At 36.8% G+C, this 19,158-nt stretch overlaps 1 protein-coding gene across 4 annotated transcripts in view; it reads left to right on the top strand.

The window, feature by feature from the left end:
• The first annotated feature begins 10,384 nt into the window (after positions 1-10,384).
• The window catches only part of LOC109986784 (myosin-binding protein C, fast-type), a 23,796-nt gene continuing 15,022 nt past the window's right edge, over positions 10,385-19,158 (top strand). Inside the window, exons 1-4 of one of the 4 annotated variants that reach the window (XM_020637581.3) lie at positions 10,403-10,500; positions 15,730-15,747; positions 17,470-17,490; positions 18,741-18,761. In XM_020637581.3, coding sequence (XP_020493237.2) covers positions 10,479-10,500; positions 15,730-15,747; positions 17,470-17,490; positions 18,741-18,761 — 82 coding nt within the window. In that variant the 5' untranslated portion in view covers positions 10,403-10,478. Of the gene's footprint in view, positions 10,501-15,729; positions 15,748-16,460; positions 16,480-17,469; positions 17,491-18,740; positions 18,762-19,158 lie in introns of those variants that run through there. The other 3 variants (XM_020637582.3, XM_020637583.3, XM_065949471.1) reach the window with 3 other exon arrangements.

The raw sequence follows: 19,158 nt of genomic DNA, 5'->3' as shown, positions 1-19,158 counted from the left end.
GCTGAGTCGAAATGAAATAATCTTTATTGAGGAGTAGCTGAGGTTAATACTTTGGTAGTGAAGGCTTTAATAATCTTCAAGTCAGAAGGTGACCACATATGGGGATGGCTGCCTCCAGAGATGGAATGATAGACGACTTTGAGTTTATAGCTTCAGCAATAATCCTGCCGAAGTTCAAGATGGCTTTGACAGAAAGGATTGATGTCATTAGCTGTGTATGTACACATCAAAATATAACTATAAATGGGCATTTTCTTCTTCTCTTGGACTTGAAATCACAGATTTTTTTTTAAGTAGTTCAGGAAATGTTTATTGGTAGAAGACCAACAATTATTCATTGATGAATTATACTCCTTTACCTTATAAAACTTCATGTCAAAATACTGATAATTTAAAAGTCTCAAGTATTGCCTTGGCACTTATTGTTTCTTTTAGTGTGTACTTGTATCTGTGCACTGAAAGAAAGGAACCTTTACCTATGCCATGCTTTTTTTTTTTTTGCTTTTTTTTGTTGCTTTTTTTAGGTGATGCAGAACAATACAAGACAAGTGAGGGACATGACAAGAGCAAAAGTATGTAGGAGACAGGGGAGACACGACGATACAATGCACAGCATAGACAAAGACAAGACAAAACAGGCAAGCAGGGAGTAATAATGATGTTTTGCAATTTTGTATGTTGAGGGTGTTGAAGGGCCCTGCTTGTGTATGTGTGTGTGTGTGTGTGTGTGTGTGTAATTCAAGTGTATGCTTGTATTTATTTTTACCTTTCCTTTTTCCCTTCCTCTATACCCCTATTCCTATTTTTGTCCTTCTTCTTTCCTTCATTCCATTTTTCTTTTCTCTTTTTTTTTTCTTCCCATTCACTTTTTTCCTTTCCTTCTCCTCCTTTCTCTTATTTCCCCTTTTCTCCCCCTCATTTTTTTTTTTTTTTTACTTCAGTCATTGTGTGGTGCATGGGTGCCCCTGTCTCAGCTGCCCCCAGACCCTGCGGAGGGGGCCAGCTGATAGGGTCTCCGACTGCTGATTTCTCATCAGTGGTGCCCCTGTCTCAGTTGTCCCCAGACCCTGCGGAGGGGGCCAGCTGATAGGGTCGCCTACTGCTACCCTCCCGCCAAGCTTGAACAAGGAGGGGCTAGAAAGCGTATTCAAAACAAAGGGAAAGAAGAAAACTAGAATAACTGAGGAATGATAAAATAAAAAAAGAACAAAAAAAATAAAAAAGTGGGTAATGGACCATATCAATTGTGTTCCAATGTAGTGTGTTCTTGGGTTATGTATTGATGACAGTAGTATAAATAGTGCAGATCATGTTGTAGTAATAATAATGTAATTTGTCTGGATTGTTTGACTATGATTTGCTCGTGTATCATTTTAATTTTCATTATCTTGCTTCCTTCATCCCCCTCAACATACCACTAATACCAGAAAAAGAGAAATAATAATAATAATGATAGTACTAAATAAATAAATAATAATAATAATAAAAAAAGAAATGTGATAATAATTAATTAAATATGAAAAGTAATTGTAGTTATAAGAGAAACTGAAAATACATGAATAAAACAAGGCAACCAAAGAAAAACAGACAATCATCTGGATTGGAGAAAGAGAAAATAAATAAATAAAGAAAAAGAAAACCATGAAAAATGAGAGTGGCTGTGATGACAATTTTTGATGATGAATATGATATGAATATAAGGGGGGAAAGGCAATAAATCAAGAAATAGGTCATAATAAAATGGTGGCTAAAGACAATAATAATAATAATAATAGTAATAAGAAAAGATTAAATTTGATGGTAAGAGGAAAATAAGTTCATAAATAAATTGTGATAGTTATACAGAAAGGAAACAAAAAAAAAAGGTTGTGTGTCTTTGTGTATGTGTCTTTATGTGTGTGTGTGTGTGTGTATGTATTTGTATGATTTGTGGTAGTGAATATCAGGGGTTTGAACTATGTTGTTCGGGAAGTAGTGAGGTGATAATTGGCTCCCAAGTTGTCAGAAATTGGTGTGTTTTATTGTGGATGGATGCTGTAAGTTTTTCCATGGTGATATGTTCGAAGAGGTCTATCCATACTGAGGTGTTTAGTTTTTTCTGCTTTTCCAGTTGAGGAGGATTGCTTTCTTGGCGACAGTGAGCCCAATGAGTATTGTGTTTTTTTGGTTGTTGGAAATGTGATTGAAAGAGTGTTTCCTAGGATGCATAGTGAAGGGGAGAGTGGAACCCGGCAGTTTAGTATTGAAGAGAGTTTAGTTGTGATTTGTTTCCAGAATTGTTGTATGAGTGGGCAGTGCCAGATTGCATGCATGTAGTCATCCAGGGTGTTAGGGGGGCATACTGAGCAGTTTTTTGTATTAGAAAGTCCCATTTGATGTTTTTTCTTAAGTGTGATATGAGTTCTGTGGTTAATCTTATATACTGAATTAGTTGGAGGTTAGGTTTATTTGTCATTGAGAAGGTATTATTGCAGATTATAGATTAGTAGTTATAAAAGTTTGGTGCATCTAGTCCTCCGGTATTTTTTGGTGTTTGAAGTGTGGTTAATTTTATTCTAGGTTTTTTGTTTTTCCAGTAAAATTTGGTTATTGTTGAGTTTAAGGAACTGAACCATGTCGGGGGTCATGCTGGGATCATAGAGAAAAGGTAATTTATTTTGGGAAGTATAGTCATTTTTGTGATGGCTATTCTTCCTATGAGTGATACCGGTAGATTCATCCATCTGGTCGTGTCGTCTTCTATATTTCTGATAAGTGGGTTGAAATTCAATGGTATGAGTTCTGACAATTTTGGGGAGATATTGATGCCTAGGTATCTTATAGTTTCAGTGGTGGAGGGAATGGGTAGTGGTAGGGCTGCCGGGTTGAAGCAGTGTCGATTTGGTCCAGTTTATTAAGTAATTAGAGATTTTGGAGTATTTAAAAAAAAGATTCATTGTTTCTTGCAGTGAGATTTGTGGATTTTGTAGGTAGAGTATGATGTCGTCAGCATATAAATTTATCTTGTGGGTTACGTTGGGTGATTGTATACCTTTAATGAGATTATTCTGGCGGACTGCTGCAGCAAGTGGTTCAATGTATATTGCAAATAGAGAGGGAGAGAGTGGGCATCCTTGTCTTGTTCCTCTGTGCAGTGTGAAGCTTGATGATGTTAGACCGTTGACTGTGACTGTTGCTCTTGGTGAGTTGTATAGTGTTTTGACCCAGGTGATAAATGACTTTTCCAGTCCAAATTTATGAAGTGTGGCAAGTAAAAATGTCCAGTTTATGCGGTCAAATGCTTTTTTGGCATCTAAAGAAGCTATTATTGTTTCTTCTGTGGTCTGTGTTGCTTGGTAATTAAACCTGTTTGATCAATGTGGATTATGGATGGAGTGACCATTTCGATTCTTGTGGATAGTGCTTTGCTAATTATTTTTTATGTCTGTGTTGATGAGGGATATTGGGCGGTAACTGGAGGTGAGGGTAGGATCTTTATCTGGTTTCAATATTACTGAGATGTTGGCGGTGTTCATATGTGAAGGGATTTTTCCGGAATTTATTAGATCTTCTGTCATTCTGATGAATAGTGGTGAAATGGTTGACCAGAAATATTTATAAAACTCAGCGGGGAAGCCATCAGGTCCTGGCGCTTTGTTGGGGGAAATTAACTTTAGTGCTGAATAGAATTCTTCTTTTGTGAGTGGTTTATCTAATGCTTCTGCTTGAGTTTTTGTTAAAGTTGGTATGTCTAGTTTATCAAGGAATTCATATATGTCTTTTGAATTGGGTTCTGTGTCTGATGTATACAGCTGTTGGTAGAAGTTTTTAAAGGTGTTTGTAATTTCATCAGGTGACATGAGAAGCTTCCCCGCTGGGCTTTGTATAGCTGGGATGGTATTTTTTTCCTTTTTTTGCTCTAGCTGATTTGCGAGATATTTTCCTGATTTGTTACTATATTCATAGTGCTTGTGTTTGAGTTGTTGGATTAGAAATTGTGTTTTTTTTATTTATTATGTCTGACATTTCTAATTTATATTTCCTAAGTTTATTTAGATTCTCTTCTGTTGGCGTTTGTGCATAGATAGTTTCTGTTTCTTTAATTTTAAGCTCTAGGTTGTGCTCATGTGCTATCTCTGTTTTCTTTTTGTAAGATGAGTATGAAATGATTTTGCCTCAAATAACTGTTTTTGCGGTTTCCCAGATAATACCTATGCCATGCTACCACAACTCTATGGTGTTAATTATTGTGAATGTTATTTATGTTATGTACACATCAACCTCATGTCGTTTTCTTCTTTCTTAACTTGATTAAGTAAGTAGAACTTCTCCTTATGGCCACAAGATGGAGCCATCAATTTATGAAAAATGTGCTGAGGGCTACAGCCAGGAAAAGCTGAAAATCAGCATTTATTTGTTTTATATCATGTAAATATATATTCTTGTTCGAGGCATCAAAACGGAAAATAAATGGAGTTGGAGTTATTTACTTTTAAGATTACTTTAAAACTTAAACTCTGTATGACTGACTGATCGATTAAAAACAGTATATAGAGTTAACTTCTTAAATTGTGGTGGAATTAAATTGCACTTTAGTTGAAACAATAAATCATTATAGATTATGTATTCTTTCCATAAGGGAAATATGGATGTCAGAAAACATTTATAATAAGTTATGCATAAAATAACAAATAATGCAATCAATGCTAAAACAAATCAAATCAAGTATAAATTTATATGATATCACTGTCCTACATAAATCATCAGCATTTGCATGCACTGCCCACCAGACATTGCATTAATTGGTCAGTTTTTAGTATAAATAACCAATCTGTTGCGGTATTCAGGCTATGCATGAATTTCATGTTTAAATCAAGCCATGTACTTGCAGATGGAATAAAAAATATACAGACCCTTTGCTCCCAGTGCTCTGAAGTTTATGCGAAGGAGCAGCCAGGAAGTATCAGTTCCTCCGTAAGTCAAGAATGATGTTCGTCTTGTGGTACATGACTCTCGCAGATTTGGGTTATTTGTGTGTAGCTCAGAGCAGTAACCATACTGAGACTGCTCACAAAGCCCCTCGTCAACAACTGCAGTCTGCAGAGCTGAGGCGATGCAATGTGGAAAAACAAGGTCATCATTTTAACACATGTTAAAAAAAAAAAAATTCTACAGGGACAACCAAAACTACTGTGCCTGAATGAAAATAATACCTGTGACTGTACATGAAAACTGCTCTCAGTGAAAGTCCTCAGATATTTGTAGCTGCCCTTGAATACTATTCTTCTAACTGAATACAATTCCTTTTTCAGTTTGTAAAGTCAGGCTGTAAACTTTTTAAACTTCCTTTAAAATTTTACAAACAGCATTATCAAGTCTCCTCCCTGAAGATACTTAAATTGCAAGAATCTCCTTATGAAATATGATCTAATCCTTTGTTGTGGCAGACATAGAAAACAATCGGTTAGATTACTTTAGGTAAAGAATGTGAACAGCCCAAGAGAGACAGACTGCAGATTTAAAAGTGACTCTCAGCAACAAAGGTTTTCACTTATATTATCCCCAAGGAAGCTGACAGTCTGGTAAATCCTCGAGTCAAAGAGAAAAATTCATGATAACAAAGTGAAGAAAACTTAAGAGGACTAATTAGAAGCAATGTAAGTGAGCATCCCCAGGCTCTTAATGCAGTTTTCTTACTGGACTGCTGCCAGAGTCTCAGTTTTGTCAGGTTTTCAGCTGTTTTAACTCTACACGCGGAAAATGAACATCTCAGCATTTCTTTCAGGGGGGAAAAAACGATGTCAGCTAAAATCCTTTCAACAGAAAGCAAACATTCAATTTCAATTTGTACTTAAACACACAAACGCCATTGAACTGTTATTTCACAGGATCTGGACTAATCACTGACTAATCACATCACAAACACAGGATGCTGACTGAGGAAGAGTTATTCTCATGTTGCCAATGAGGCTTCATAGCATCACCATTTAGAACTGCTCAAAGGATTCTCCGTGAAACTTAATATATACACTGCCCTTCTCCATCTGCTTCTATTCCTTTGCCAGATACACACACATATACACACACACACACACACAGTCATTTCCATGCACTAAACTTTCTTTGTGATTGCATTTTCTGCATCAGAGCCATTTTAAATTACTCTCCTTATTTAGCATTTGTGCGGTTTACTGTTCACCACTTCATTGCTTTTTCACTATCACTGTGCAAATAAATGCACCTCACCTCACAAGTTCATGAGCATCTGTAGTTTGAAAAGGTCAAAAAGATTTAAACCTGAAATTTGTCGTGGACGGTAAGCATAAAAAAGGAACGCTTTCAAACTTTCGGACAAAACACTTATTCACTGTCTTTCAGAGTGAAGAGTATTACCATTCTGCTTTTCTACACTACATCACACCAAGTGTGAAACTTGAGCCAACAAGCAATTAGCTTTGCTTAGAATATTTCACAGGATTTTTTTAGATTCCCGAAGCCTAAACTCCTGATTTCACGGTTGATCAACTTCAGATTTTTTTAAAAAAGGCATATTTTAGTTGTACAAACTGTCTGTGTTCTGACATCACGTCTGATCAATTCCAGTGTCAAGATGACATAAAAAAAAAAAAAAGAAAATCTCTGCAAAATAGAGTGGAACTGAAATAAACTGCCATGTCATGTCTCTGGTTCTTATTGATTAGATTCACACTCTTCTTTATATCATGTGCAACACTACATTAAACATTTTAAAAAATGGATTTAAAAACCGCTGATAAGAGGCAGGGATTGCCCTCTTACTGAATAAACGATGTTTGCGCTTAGCCCTGACTGATATTTGTAACAGTGCTGGTTGGTGGAAGGATAATCACAAGACATTGACTATTGGATTTGATATTATGGATAAGACTGTGCAGTTCAGATGAATTAGGTCACATCACACAGCAAAGAGCTCTTCTTAGAATAACACAGCTGTGTAAAAAAAGGAAGTCCTCAGCATGCAGTGTTTTAAAGGTAATAAAGACATTGTTAACCATACTGACGCTTATACAACATTGCAGAAGGAAAAAGATCAATATTTTAAATATTAAAATATTGAATTTGGTTAAGCTCATTTCGACGCCCGTGGGGGAATGGGAGATTGTTGGCCAAAATTAGATAGTTTCAGTCAATCAGTCAAGTACAAGAAAACAGTGCAGGGATTGTATTCAAGTATTAGAGCTCTATAGCACAAGCCCGAGAGCAAATGAACTACTTGGTAACTTTGAACAGCATTGTTAGCTTGAGGTTTTCATGTGACTTGCGATGATCCTTCTGCATGATTAAGCTAACAGCCTGTTTGTCACCTTATGAGCATTGGCCCTAGAGCACCGCCCACCCACCCTCTCTTTCGCCATCAATCTTCTTTTTTCCTGGAGACATTTCAACCTCCTCAGCTATAGTTACACCGGTCTGGTGGTCCCTGTAGACTGACATTCCTTACCCCGTTCATAGGTTCACACATTGACCCCAGGGGACCTGTTTCCACAGTGACTCCGGCTGTTGACGCATGCACATTTCTGAAAGATGCTGCAAGAGATGATGACAGGTAATGAAGACATGCCCAAGAATTGAATCTTCACGGCGAGATTACCGTAAATAGGAGGAAGCCTTTGCTGCATCATAAAAGTACAATGTTACTGACTGTGGTCAGCTGACCATCTGGCTTTCCCCATTGTGCTACAAATAGGATCTTAGGAGCAGCATTTGGGAAACCAAGCAGTACTTGTAATCACTCAACGCATTAGGATTTTTGAACCCTCGAATTTGACATCTTGGATGTGAATATATTTAGATGAGAAGATGAAGCTTGAGAGTAGAGCGGGATTGGTAAAGGCCAATTTATCAAAGCTATCCAGTGTGTTCCTGTGGCTAATTCATTTGCTTCCTAATAAGATAGTTAACCACAGTGTTTACTACATAAGGAGACTATTTGTGGTTGTAGCTGACCATTAAGTCTGAAAAAGCTAGGACATTTTCTGGAACATAGTGGAAACAGGCACACATGTCTGTTGGAAGATCAGAGTGGCAGGAGAACGAAAGAGCTGGGAATAAAGGGCTACTCTGGAGAGGGTTATTTACAAGTTAGTTAAAGTAGGTTTTTAAGGTTCAAAAAGTACTAAGCTCATGCTGACAATCGACAAGGAAAGCGACAACTTTTTGGCATACGGGGGATATATTTATTTATTTGTAAGCAAACCTGAGACATAAATTGGGTCCAATGACTTTCTGCACCCGGTAAAGCCTATAAACACGAGACCACAATAACACTGATAAGAATATAGCTTGAGGTTATGTCGCAATCTGTTAGGAATAATATCTGCAGGGGGATACACTCTGCTTCTTGCTCGGTCTCTACTTTGTTTTTTTCTTCTCAGCTTCATCTGTCACTATCCTCTTCCTCTTAGCTGTAGGCATTGAATCAAACCACTCCAAGACGTGATTACTGGCTTCTTTTAAAAACAGAAGGCTGACGTGTGTGAAATAGTGTTGTAAAGCCCTACCCACTTTTCACAATGTGACCGCGACCTGCTGCCAGGCGATCGGACCATATCAAGCTTGGATTGATGGAGATGTATCTGTTTGGTAACCCCAGATTTTTGCTCTTTCTCTCCCGGGACAGCAGTTCATGTCCTTCTTGAAACTCAATTTTTTTTTAAATACAGTTGCCCAAACCTTGATCCTATCCTAAACCTTACTAAGTTGTATGTGTGCCTAAACTTAACACAAATGCATCTATTTCTCAGCATTTAGCCACGAGATGTAGAATCTTAATGAAACCATTGTTTCGGTTTAGGCATCAGAAAAGTATCTAATTAGGTTTGAAAACAATATCAAGGTTTTGGGCTAAAATGTTAAATCAACATTAAATTCGATTTTTTGCAGGTCTTGAATTTTTGGTGTTCAGGGTAAGTTCTGCATTCATTGACCAGGATGTTTTTCTCAACCTCTGATGGTGAAAAATTAAGCTAATGCAGAATTGTAAAATCCTGCAGTTTGTCGAGTGTCTGCTTAAGGCTCGCTGCAGAAGTACTAGAAGTCAAATACACACCCCATTTAAAAATAGCCTGTTTTTACAACGGAAACTAACATGTTGACAGCCTGGTTGAAAAAAGGAACCAGGTCTGATTAGCTCATTGTCTCGATCGGCACACACTGCAAGGGGAAATTTTTTGAAAACTCATCATTTCGATTTTATGAAGGATAAGCGTTATTCACAATAATTCCGTGGCTGACCTGACTGACAGACAATCACAATGTAACGGTTTGTCAAGAGGCTTAAAACCCGCCTCAGCTCCAGCTCTTAACCTGACGTTAGGTTGACTCAAAGTTAGGTTGAGACAGCATTTCCAGCATCGATGGGACTCCAAAGCTCCCTGCAGTAACAGAGGAATGACGTTACTCAGGCTTTGTTTTTCATTATTTTCAGTCTATTTTTTTTCCTGAATGGAATGAATTACCTTCCAAACTAAAAAAATAACAGACATTGGACAGGAGTTTTTTAAAATCTAGGGTTACTAAATAGTATCAATTAAGAAAGAATCCCCTATAAAATGCTGAATAGACACAGTTAGAATTACATTTTCTACAGATTTAACAAACATGAGAGATACTTACAGTATAGGTTTATGTTTGCTTTGGACATAGTAAGGCTAGCTGTCCCCCCACTCTCAGCACTAATGCTAAGCTAAGATCACCATCTACTGGCTGCTGCTTAATATTCCAAACATTAGAGATTGATATACTGTATGTCTTCTCTTTTAGTTGTTAGCCACAAAAACTATATTTTTTCCAATAAGTCATTGCTATCCAGTGTCTCACAGAATCATAAACATAACCAATAGTTTACACATTTAATAGTGGAAATGACCGTATTCAGTCTGATATAAGAAAATGTATAACATGTTCAAACATAATTTTTAAAGAAAAGAAAAGTATGTAAATAATATTCTGTGTTGGTGTTTGAATTCACTACAGTAAAAGCAGCACATCTAGAAGTATCAGGTGAGGTAAGAAACTACTAAATCTATTTAATACTTGTTGATCCTGCTCTTAATGCGGGTTATAAGAGGTGAGGAGTGTAAGATTAGTTTGACATCAGATAAAGTGTCAAAAAACGGGTCCGTTGGTGTTTCATCTCTGTGTATTTTTATATTTCTCTGTGAACATTCGAGCTCAAAAGGTTTAGACAGTCCATTAATCTCATCATAAATGTGTAAGACCTCTTTCACCACCACTTCACCCTCTTGTCTCTTCACCTTATCATGCTCCCACTCTGAATGCCTCTCCCCTTGAACTCCTTAAGGGTGTCGTCAGCGTCTCCTGCTCTCCTCGCTCACTGGAGGGTGTGGGTGACTTGAGTTCCAGGAGAGCTTTGAATATCAGAGAGGGGAGAAATAAAAGGAATAAGCACCTCAAGCCCCTCAGTCCTACAGCAGTAGAGAGAAGACACAGGAATAACCATGCCTGAGCCGGTCCCTGCAGGTATGCACATACTTTTTTCACGAGTAGAATTCATTGTAATTAGACTGAAGACAGGGGCAAAGCTGATGCTGAAGTTTTAGGAGCCTGGTTTGGTTGATATTTTAAGTGATGTATATAAACTTTAAAGATTTACTTCATATCTGAGGATGCTGCAAGATTGTATACAAGGCATTTTTTTGATTTTAAAAGAATGATCATGTTTTCGTCCGTACCTAAAATCAGATTCAAGATATATATAATTATATTAGGAAAAGTGTTAAAAAATAAAAAAAAGGAAACATAATGTATACTGGATTTGTATGTGCATGTGGCTGCTGTTATAGGATGAGATTAATAAATGTTGAACTCTATTTGAGATAAAATGATTTTAATAAAAGTTAAGTTGGCTATGGTGGGGTGGGTTGGTTTTGGTGGGGTTAGGGTTAGGGTTCAGGGGTTAGCTTAACCCCATATGACTCAAAATAGTTGTTTACTGCAACTGAAGAAAGCATAAATATCAGATGACCTCATCGTGCACTGTAACTTAAACGTGCAAGCAAAGCACTTTTGATGTGCTCCTGGCACACTGTACACTCTGAACATTCTGGATACAGTATGATGAGGCAATCATAGACAAGAGCAATGCTATCATGTAAAATGTTATTATAACATTTGTTGTTGCTCGACAAAACATTAGGTAATTTATCAAATAAAAGAAACAAGACATCACAAACCAAATGCTTTGCAGTATGATCTTATAAGAATCAGAATCTTCTGAAGCAATTTACTTATTTAAAAGAGTGCCCTTATAACATTTCAATTACAGTAACTTAACACGTCATAGAGACAATCATTGTGCCTCTTTGCCTCCTTGTTGTCACCTGTCACCACAAAATATTAACAATATATTAATATTAATAATAATATATAAGGTCATAAATAATCCCATAGCCAGCGCTGCAGTGATGTCATCGGAGTCAGTATGTTAATGATCTCGGTTCAGAGAGCAAAATCTTGTTGACTTAACTGACAATCAGACAGAAAACAACTGCAACAGGTTCAGCAGTAAATGCTGCTGGAGCTAAATGTGTTCTTGCTCCTAGCATTATGGGAGGCTGTCTTAGGTTTCATGCTAGCTACTGTAACTATAGGATAATGCAGTTATCCCCATAAGTCCAATGTGTAAAACTTAAATAATACTGTTTTATTTTTGAGATTTGTACTGCTACATTATATTTTACTACAAACTGCTAAACAGGGTCTCTGATACCATCAGTAGTTTTTAGTTTTTTGGTAGAAGACGGAATAGAAATCTTGCTGTAAGCACCTTTTTAGTGCATAAAAGTAGTTTGGACTTCCTCTAGTTAATGCTACTTTATCATAAACCGATGTCTGCTGTCCTTAAACTTCCAGGAGCCATCCATCCTCTCGTTTAACGCTGAGTGGCTGTAAATCAATGATGGTCCTGAAACCTTAGATAACAGACTGTCTTAGTGGATAGTTCAAGCCTGACTCTATACACCAATCGTGGTGAAAGTAAACCTTAGATAACAGACTGTCTTAGTGGATAGTTCAAGCCTGACTCAATACACCCCTCGTGGTGAAAGTAAACCTTAGATAACAGACTGTCTTAGTGGATAGTTCAAGCCTGACTCAATACACCCCTCGTGGTGAAAGTAAACCTTAGATAACAGACTGTCTTAGTGGATAGTTCAAGCCTGACTCAATACACCCCTCGTGGTGAAAGTAAACCTTAGATAACAGACTGTCTTAGTGGATATTTCCACTTAGTGGACAAGTTGAGTTTTTATGCCAAACTGTAGGAAAAGTGTTGAGCCTTTCAAACCAATCCGTTAGACTCTATACACCCCTCGTGGTGAAAGTTAACCTTACCGGCTTTGTTGGACTTGTTAGCACATAACTCCTAATTCTCCATTACACTATTTGATTTTTTCTCTCCGCACCTGTTCCTGTGTTAATCTTTTATACAAATCTAAGCAAGGCCCTGTTTATTTATGATCCAAGAAACCTAAGCAGGCTCTACTTTTAATCACAGCTACTGATTTAATCTTATATGGAGATGAATTATCCTGGCTTGATATGTGTCTGCACCACTCCACTGCTCTTTTTATTCCAAGCTACAAGCTGCAAAGCTTTGAATATGAGGGTCAGATAACCAGCCAATGTTTAAATTTAAACACTACTTGATGTTTCTTAGCAATACTCAGTGATATTTCAATGAAACAAGTTGATTTGATTAGTGTCTTCCTACATTAATATGAAACAAAAGCCTATATTTACAATATAGCACCCTTATTTTCCCACTTCCTTAATGACTCTTGTATTTACACCCAACATGAGTTGAAACTGTCTCAGTGCTGCTTTACCGAGCAGCCCGATCCTGCCCACAGCAAGCAGCTAAAAATACTCTGCAATAACCCCTGACCTTTTCCACTTTCCTCTTTTTCCTTCATAAGATCATAGGGTTTCACACACGGCAGCATATCAGGTTCTCTGCTGCAGCCCTTCTGCAGTCCAAGTTGAGATAAATCATTATGTAATCTGTCACTTCCATCCAGAATGTTCCCTAATGCCTCTGAAGGCCCAATGATCCAAAGTAGTCAATCAAGCACATCGTCACCATTTACAACTCAGTGGTTGGAAGTGATGCTTTCATTTATGGTTAGTATTATAGTTTGTTCTAACTTGTATTATTGTGACCAGATGAAACACTAGCATGGCACACCAAAACATCTACTGACAAATACAAAAAGTGTAGACTGAAATGATGCAATGATATATAGTTTTTTGGACATAATATGTACAAAGAGCTAAATATAAAAATGGCAGCACTAAAAAACAAACGAAGAAACAAACAGATAAAAATAATAAATGAAGAGAGAAATTCTAATTAGCGTGAGGCCTTATATAACCACATTACATTAGTGCCTAATTAGTTTCTGTTCATGAAATTTTGCCCATAGCTTCTTTATCCCATAATGAGACGTGCATAAACATATAAGATTGAATGAATCACAGTATGGTAATGTCTTCATCTTGTATCAGCAGCTCGCTATGAAACTTAAACTTTAAACCCTAAGACATTTTTACATCTTTTCCAGACAAATATTATGTACGGACAAATCGTTTTTGTCAATAGCTCTTGTAATGTAGTAGTGTTTTACATGGTTTATAGCATTGGGAGCTATGGGGTGGATATTAGGAATTCTAAACTAATAAATCAAGGCATTTAATTGCTTTTCAACATTGTTTTATTGCTTAAAGTATCTGGCACACCATGTCCCATATGGCTCAAATTCCACCTTGTTTAGATTAACCCAATGCCAATTACTGTAACGTGATAGGAATTACATTTATACTTGTGTTTGCTTAAAACAGATCCAAAAGGTATGAAATGATATGACTGTGATATCTTCATAAACTTGGTTGCATGCCGTGAAGGGACACCCAGAAGTCCCCAACAGTTTTGATAAGACCAAGCCATCCAATATCTTTATTTACGTCTGAGTAATTACAGACGACCATAAATCGAGCTGTCAGTTTGAGACATGGAGGTAAACACAAACACGGAGGTGAAAACCTGCAATACCTTAACCTACCACCAGAAAACTGTGACCACCAATCCTTAATCATAACTCATTATACTTCTTAAAACAAACTGAAGATAACAGGAGGCAAATATGTACAATAGTCTTAAATAAGAAGGAAAATAAAATAAATTCAACACAAAAAAAACTTCAAGAAGCATCGCTATTTATTATCCATTGACAACAATTCTGACAAGTTTGCAATTCTCTGAAGCTCCAGAAAGTCTCTGTGGAGGACATTTAAACTGAGAGGAACAGCTGTTAAGAAGTTCATTACCTAGCTTCATCACAAACTTGTTGAAAATGATCAAGATTCTCACCCTGAGGGGGTTGACTTAGCAGATGCTGATGCAGATTTACTCTCAATGCAGGTGTTAAACCCTCTCACTGGGCGCAGACAGCACTTACACCAGTGTTAGAGGATGTATTGAGTACCATTTACAAATGTCTTTTTATACTGACAAAGGAACACGCTGTGCTCCTCTGTTTGTAGAGCTCAGTTACATATTTAGCTTTTGTGTAAAAAGCCATATTGGGTAAACAAAGTTCTAACAAAATGCGTCTGTAGCATTTAATGCAGCTATCTGCATTTGGGTCAGCTTAGTATACAGAATGTGAGAGCATGAAGACATGAGCTGATTTACAGAGCAAAGCATCTTAATATTTATCATTACATCATTGACTGACCAGCCTTATTACACCACTTACACATTACACTAAGTTTGACAAGCCTCAACTGAAATGTAAAGTAACTGAGGTCAAGTCAGACTGACTATTCAAGGAGACTGTATTCATCTTAGGAGAATGTGGCTCGACTTCAGGAAGGTCACAAGACACCGACCCTGGCCTTTACCAGCTACGGCATTGACCCCCTCCCCAAGAGACAGTCTCTCAAGGAGTTATATTATCCGCCTCTATTTCTGAAGGGAATTTTCCTTTTACCAGATTTAGGCCTCAACAATAACACCCCGAGCTCTACACACACCACAAATTGACTGTCTGTCATCGTTCAAAGCTTCCATTTGACCAAAGGAAACATCTTGCCAATAAGTAAAAGATGGTGTTAAATTTCAATAGTATCAGTTTCACATATTAGAGCCAGGTGTTGCACAGCTGACAGGAAACTTGTAAGGTTAACATTTCATAGACTATAAATCCATTTACCTCATAAATAGAGTTTTAGATGATCATACATGAAGTCTAAATCTTACATCTCAAAACGCTTTAATCGATCAATTTATATAAATCCTGAATAAACAAATATCCTGATAAATATCTAGAACTGGGTGTAATTTAAACTGAACATTTGGTTTAAGATCCGTCAACACTCGGAGTTTAAGATACAAGTGACCCTAAAATATGTTATCTATTATTTATTTTATCATGTGGGGTTTTATATAACATACATTTTAAGTTGAACTTGGACCACAGACTATCAGAAGAACATGTAGCTAACGTGATCTTGTTGGCTTCATTTTTCACCTCAGAGGTTGTTGACTTGATGGTGAAACTGATAACAGTGTAATATGTTCATATGTAATGTGTAATATGTAACAATATGTTGTTGATATGTCTTATGATGAGGGGTTAAAGTCGTGATCAATGTCTCTAATTGTCTCCTTGTTCTGTGTTTATTTCTCAGCTAAACCGGAGGGGGAGGGTAAGTCAGCTGCTCTACAGCATTTGCCTATTGACCTTTTGTGTGCCTTACATTATCACATGGTGACTTGATTACAGCTCTCACATTTTCACTCATGCCCACATATCTATTCAAGTGCTCGTGTCAAGAAAATACTGCCTCTGACTAATGAGTCTGTTAAACCAACATGCACCAATTTTTGATTTCTGAACTTCATTCTTTTATCAGGATTTTTATTCTGTTATGCCAGTATGCTGTACATATAGGCTACAAAGCATTTACACTGAAAAATATGTCAACTGTAGATCAGATGACCAAAGCTGTTTACTCAACTGTCCGGAAAAGTTTAACAAAAAAAACTCAGAATGGGAAAGATGCTTTGTGTTTTTTACAAGTGTGTGGTCATGTTTTACTGGTCTGAGTTGTATGTTTTACACACCGATAAACTCTATTAGCTCAGCTGTTGTTGCGCTCCATATATATATATATATATATACACACACACACACACACACACACACACACACACACACACACACACACACACACACACACACACACACACACACACACACACACACACACACACACACACACACACACACACACACACACACACGCGCACACACACACACACACACACACACACACACACATACATATATTCCAATAGAGCTACAGTGGGATTACTTACACTTGCTATTTCTAACAAAAGTCCACTCATTTTAGACCCTTAAGAGCCAGCAGTGGAGGGTGAGGGACACTTTTTTTGTGACTTTGAATGATCCAGTGCATTCACACAGTGATAAGATGTGACGTGGAGTGGCTCTGAGCTGGACTTGAGTGTTGGAGAAATGCATTTGAACTAATCAGTCAGGATAATTATCTGAATAATACATAACAAGTGGTGTTGCCTTGGATATTAAGTAAAGCAATTATTGAGTCAAGAAGATAGGCCTATAACTGATTCATATGATATCAAACAACATAACGCTGCTGAAGGGGGATAATACAATTAGTACATATGATTGAGTGTTTCTTAGCTAGCCTGTAGTAACAGATTTATTTCCCTCTTTTTGTTACAATTAAGTGTTAAAAGAAAGTGAAGCAATTATATATAGTAAATGCATGTATCCACTGTGTATCATTGGACTCTTTTTTCCCGTGTTTTCTTGTGTTTGATTACCAGAATAAAGGGAGTTCATGGTCTTGTTTCCCTAAGTAGACTTTGAGGTGTTCTTTTAGCATGTTGGACCTTTGGATTGTAGAGAATGAATCCGAGTGTGTAATGCAAGCAGGAAAAGCTGTCTCTGTGAATTTTATTGTACACCAAGTGACTGCAGCAGGATGCATTTTATACACCTGTAAACCCTTGGTGACCGTTGGGTCATGTTTTACTGCAGGCATGTGAAATGTTTGAATAATGAAGTGTCAAATGTTCTCTGTGTGTGCGGTTTTGGTTGGGATTTTCTGAAGTTGATTGGTCTGTGCGTTGCTCCCAGTTTGAACGTTATCCAGGTCTCATTATCTTAATTATTTCAATAATTTAATCTTGATTTTTATTCGCACAGCTTAACCACAGCCAGAGCAAGCTGGTAGGCCCCTCTTAGTGTCAGCCAATGAATACACATTTTTCATTTGACTTTCTCCTCATCTTTCTTGAGTTGTGACTCATTATACTGAATAAAGTGATTCTTACAGTTAATATTGGAACCAAAGCTAATTGTCGTTCATTTCCCATAGAATTACCCCCAGCCGACGGAGGTAAGACAAAATTCTGTACATTGAAGTGGGTGCAATAGTCTATGAAATCCAACATATGTATTCACATATACGTGCATACATGAGCAACACTGTGTGAAAATTACTCTCGACTCTCATTGCATTTTTAAGCTCTTACAGGTTGTTTTCAGGTGACCTGTATAACGATTCATGTATTTTTGTATATCCCAAAAATACATGAATTGATATTTCAAGGAATGTTTTTACCTAATGAGAATATTCTAAAGATTATTAAATCATGATATGTTGTAACTTCAGTACTGAACATGTACTATTAAGTATGTGCAATGCATGAACACACTGGGATACTTTTGTGACTTCATTATGCAATATAAAAAATACTTTTAAAAGCAAAACTATACACAATGCAATTCAAATAATTAGGGGTTAAATACTGAAATCCAACATATTTAATAAATTACTTATGTTTATTTGTTTTAAAAGTGTTTGCACATTCAACTGAGTCATGAAGTAGGTGTGATTAGATTCTGCACACTGCTCTTGCTCAGCATTCACTTTAAAAAAAAAATCTTATTAGAAAATTGTAAAATAACACAATACTTCAGTCCCTCTGGACCTTTTGTCAAGTGTGCTCTCCAGAGAAAGAGCAGTGTGTCACAAACTTTTCTTGATGTTGACCTGTTTTTTATGGGGAGGGGCTTATGCTGAAGATGTAAGAAACAAGTCTGTTGGCCTGTTCCGATCACAGTGACACCTTGACTTTATTCCTGGCAGCATTAGCAATAGATTAACAATAGCAATTATCAAAAGTAAAACATTTGGAAATCAAAAACATTTTGGGACTGGCTTTTATTTGTGGTTTTTTTTCATCCAAAATTAATTTAATTTTGAAATTAAACATTTATGGATCCCAGTGTCGATAGTTTTGCTATTAAATATGTGTTTTGATTTAAGTGTGTGAAGTTGCACTCATTCTTTGACTGCACAATGATTTCACAAAAGTTCCCAAATGAATTAAACTTTGGTTTGGTTCCACGGTATGTTCACAATGGTCAGTTTTCATGGCATGCAGTAACATAAAATATGCTTGAACATTTCCACTGGGTTATGCAAAATGAATTGACTTTATAGGAAACGGGATGTTGCATCGTGCCTCTTATTCATGTTTGTTTATTGGTCTTTGTTGCAACTCTACGTCATTTCTTGTGTAAAAACCAAATATTGCATCCAAGCTGTTTTTTCAGTCAAGTTTGCTTCCTTGTCTGCAACAGATTCAGAAGGTGATGGGGATGGTAAGAAAAAGAGCAACATTTATGTTGACGTGTCTGATGATCATTTACTTTTGTTCCTTCAAAAGTATCATTTGAGCCTAGGTATTATGTGGTAGACCAGATGTCACATAATATACAAAGTGTTTAGTGGACCTTGGTCCATATTTGAACATTTTCTGACTACTTCAATTTGGACTGAAACTGCATTATATAAATCTTTATTGTTCAATTACAGATGTTCTGGTACCATTTTATTTCCTGATACCTATTAAGACATCTAGACATGAGTCACCCCCGATACCAAGTGCCCATAAAAAAACACTGCTATTGAAAAATAAACATAATATAAAGGGTGGAAAGTACACTGAATGTGTTCCATCTTTGACTTATATTACACTCTCTGCTAGCACCACACTTA

Source organism: Labrus bergylta, chromosome 21 (assembly GCF_963930695.1).
Source record: "Labrus bergylta chromosome 21, fLabBer1.1, whole genome shotgun sequence".
In the NCBI taxonomy this organism is placed as follows: domain Eukaryota; kingdom Metazoa; phylum Chordata; class Actinopteri; order Labriformes; family Labridae; genus Labrus; species Labrus bergylta.
The sequence above is the reverse complement of the archived record's forward strand: the minus strand, read 5'-3'. Positions and strand labels throughout refer to the sequence as shown.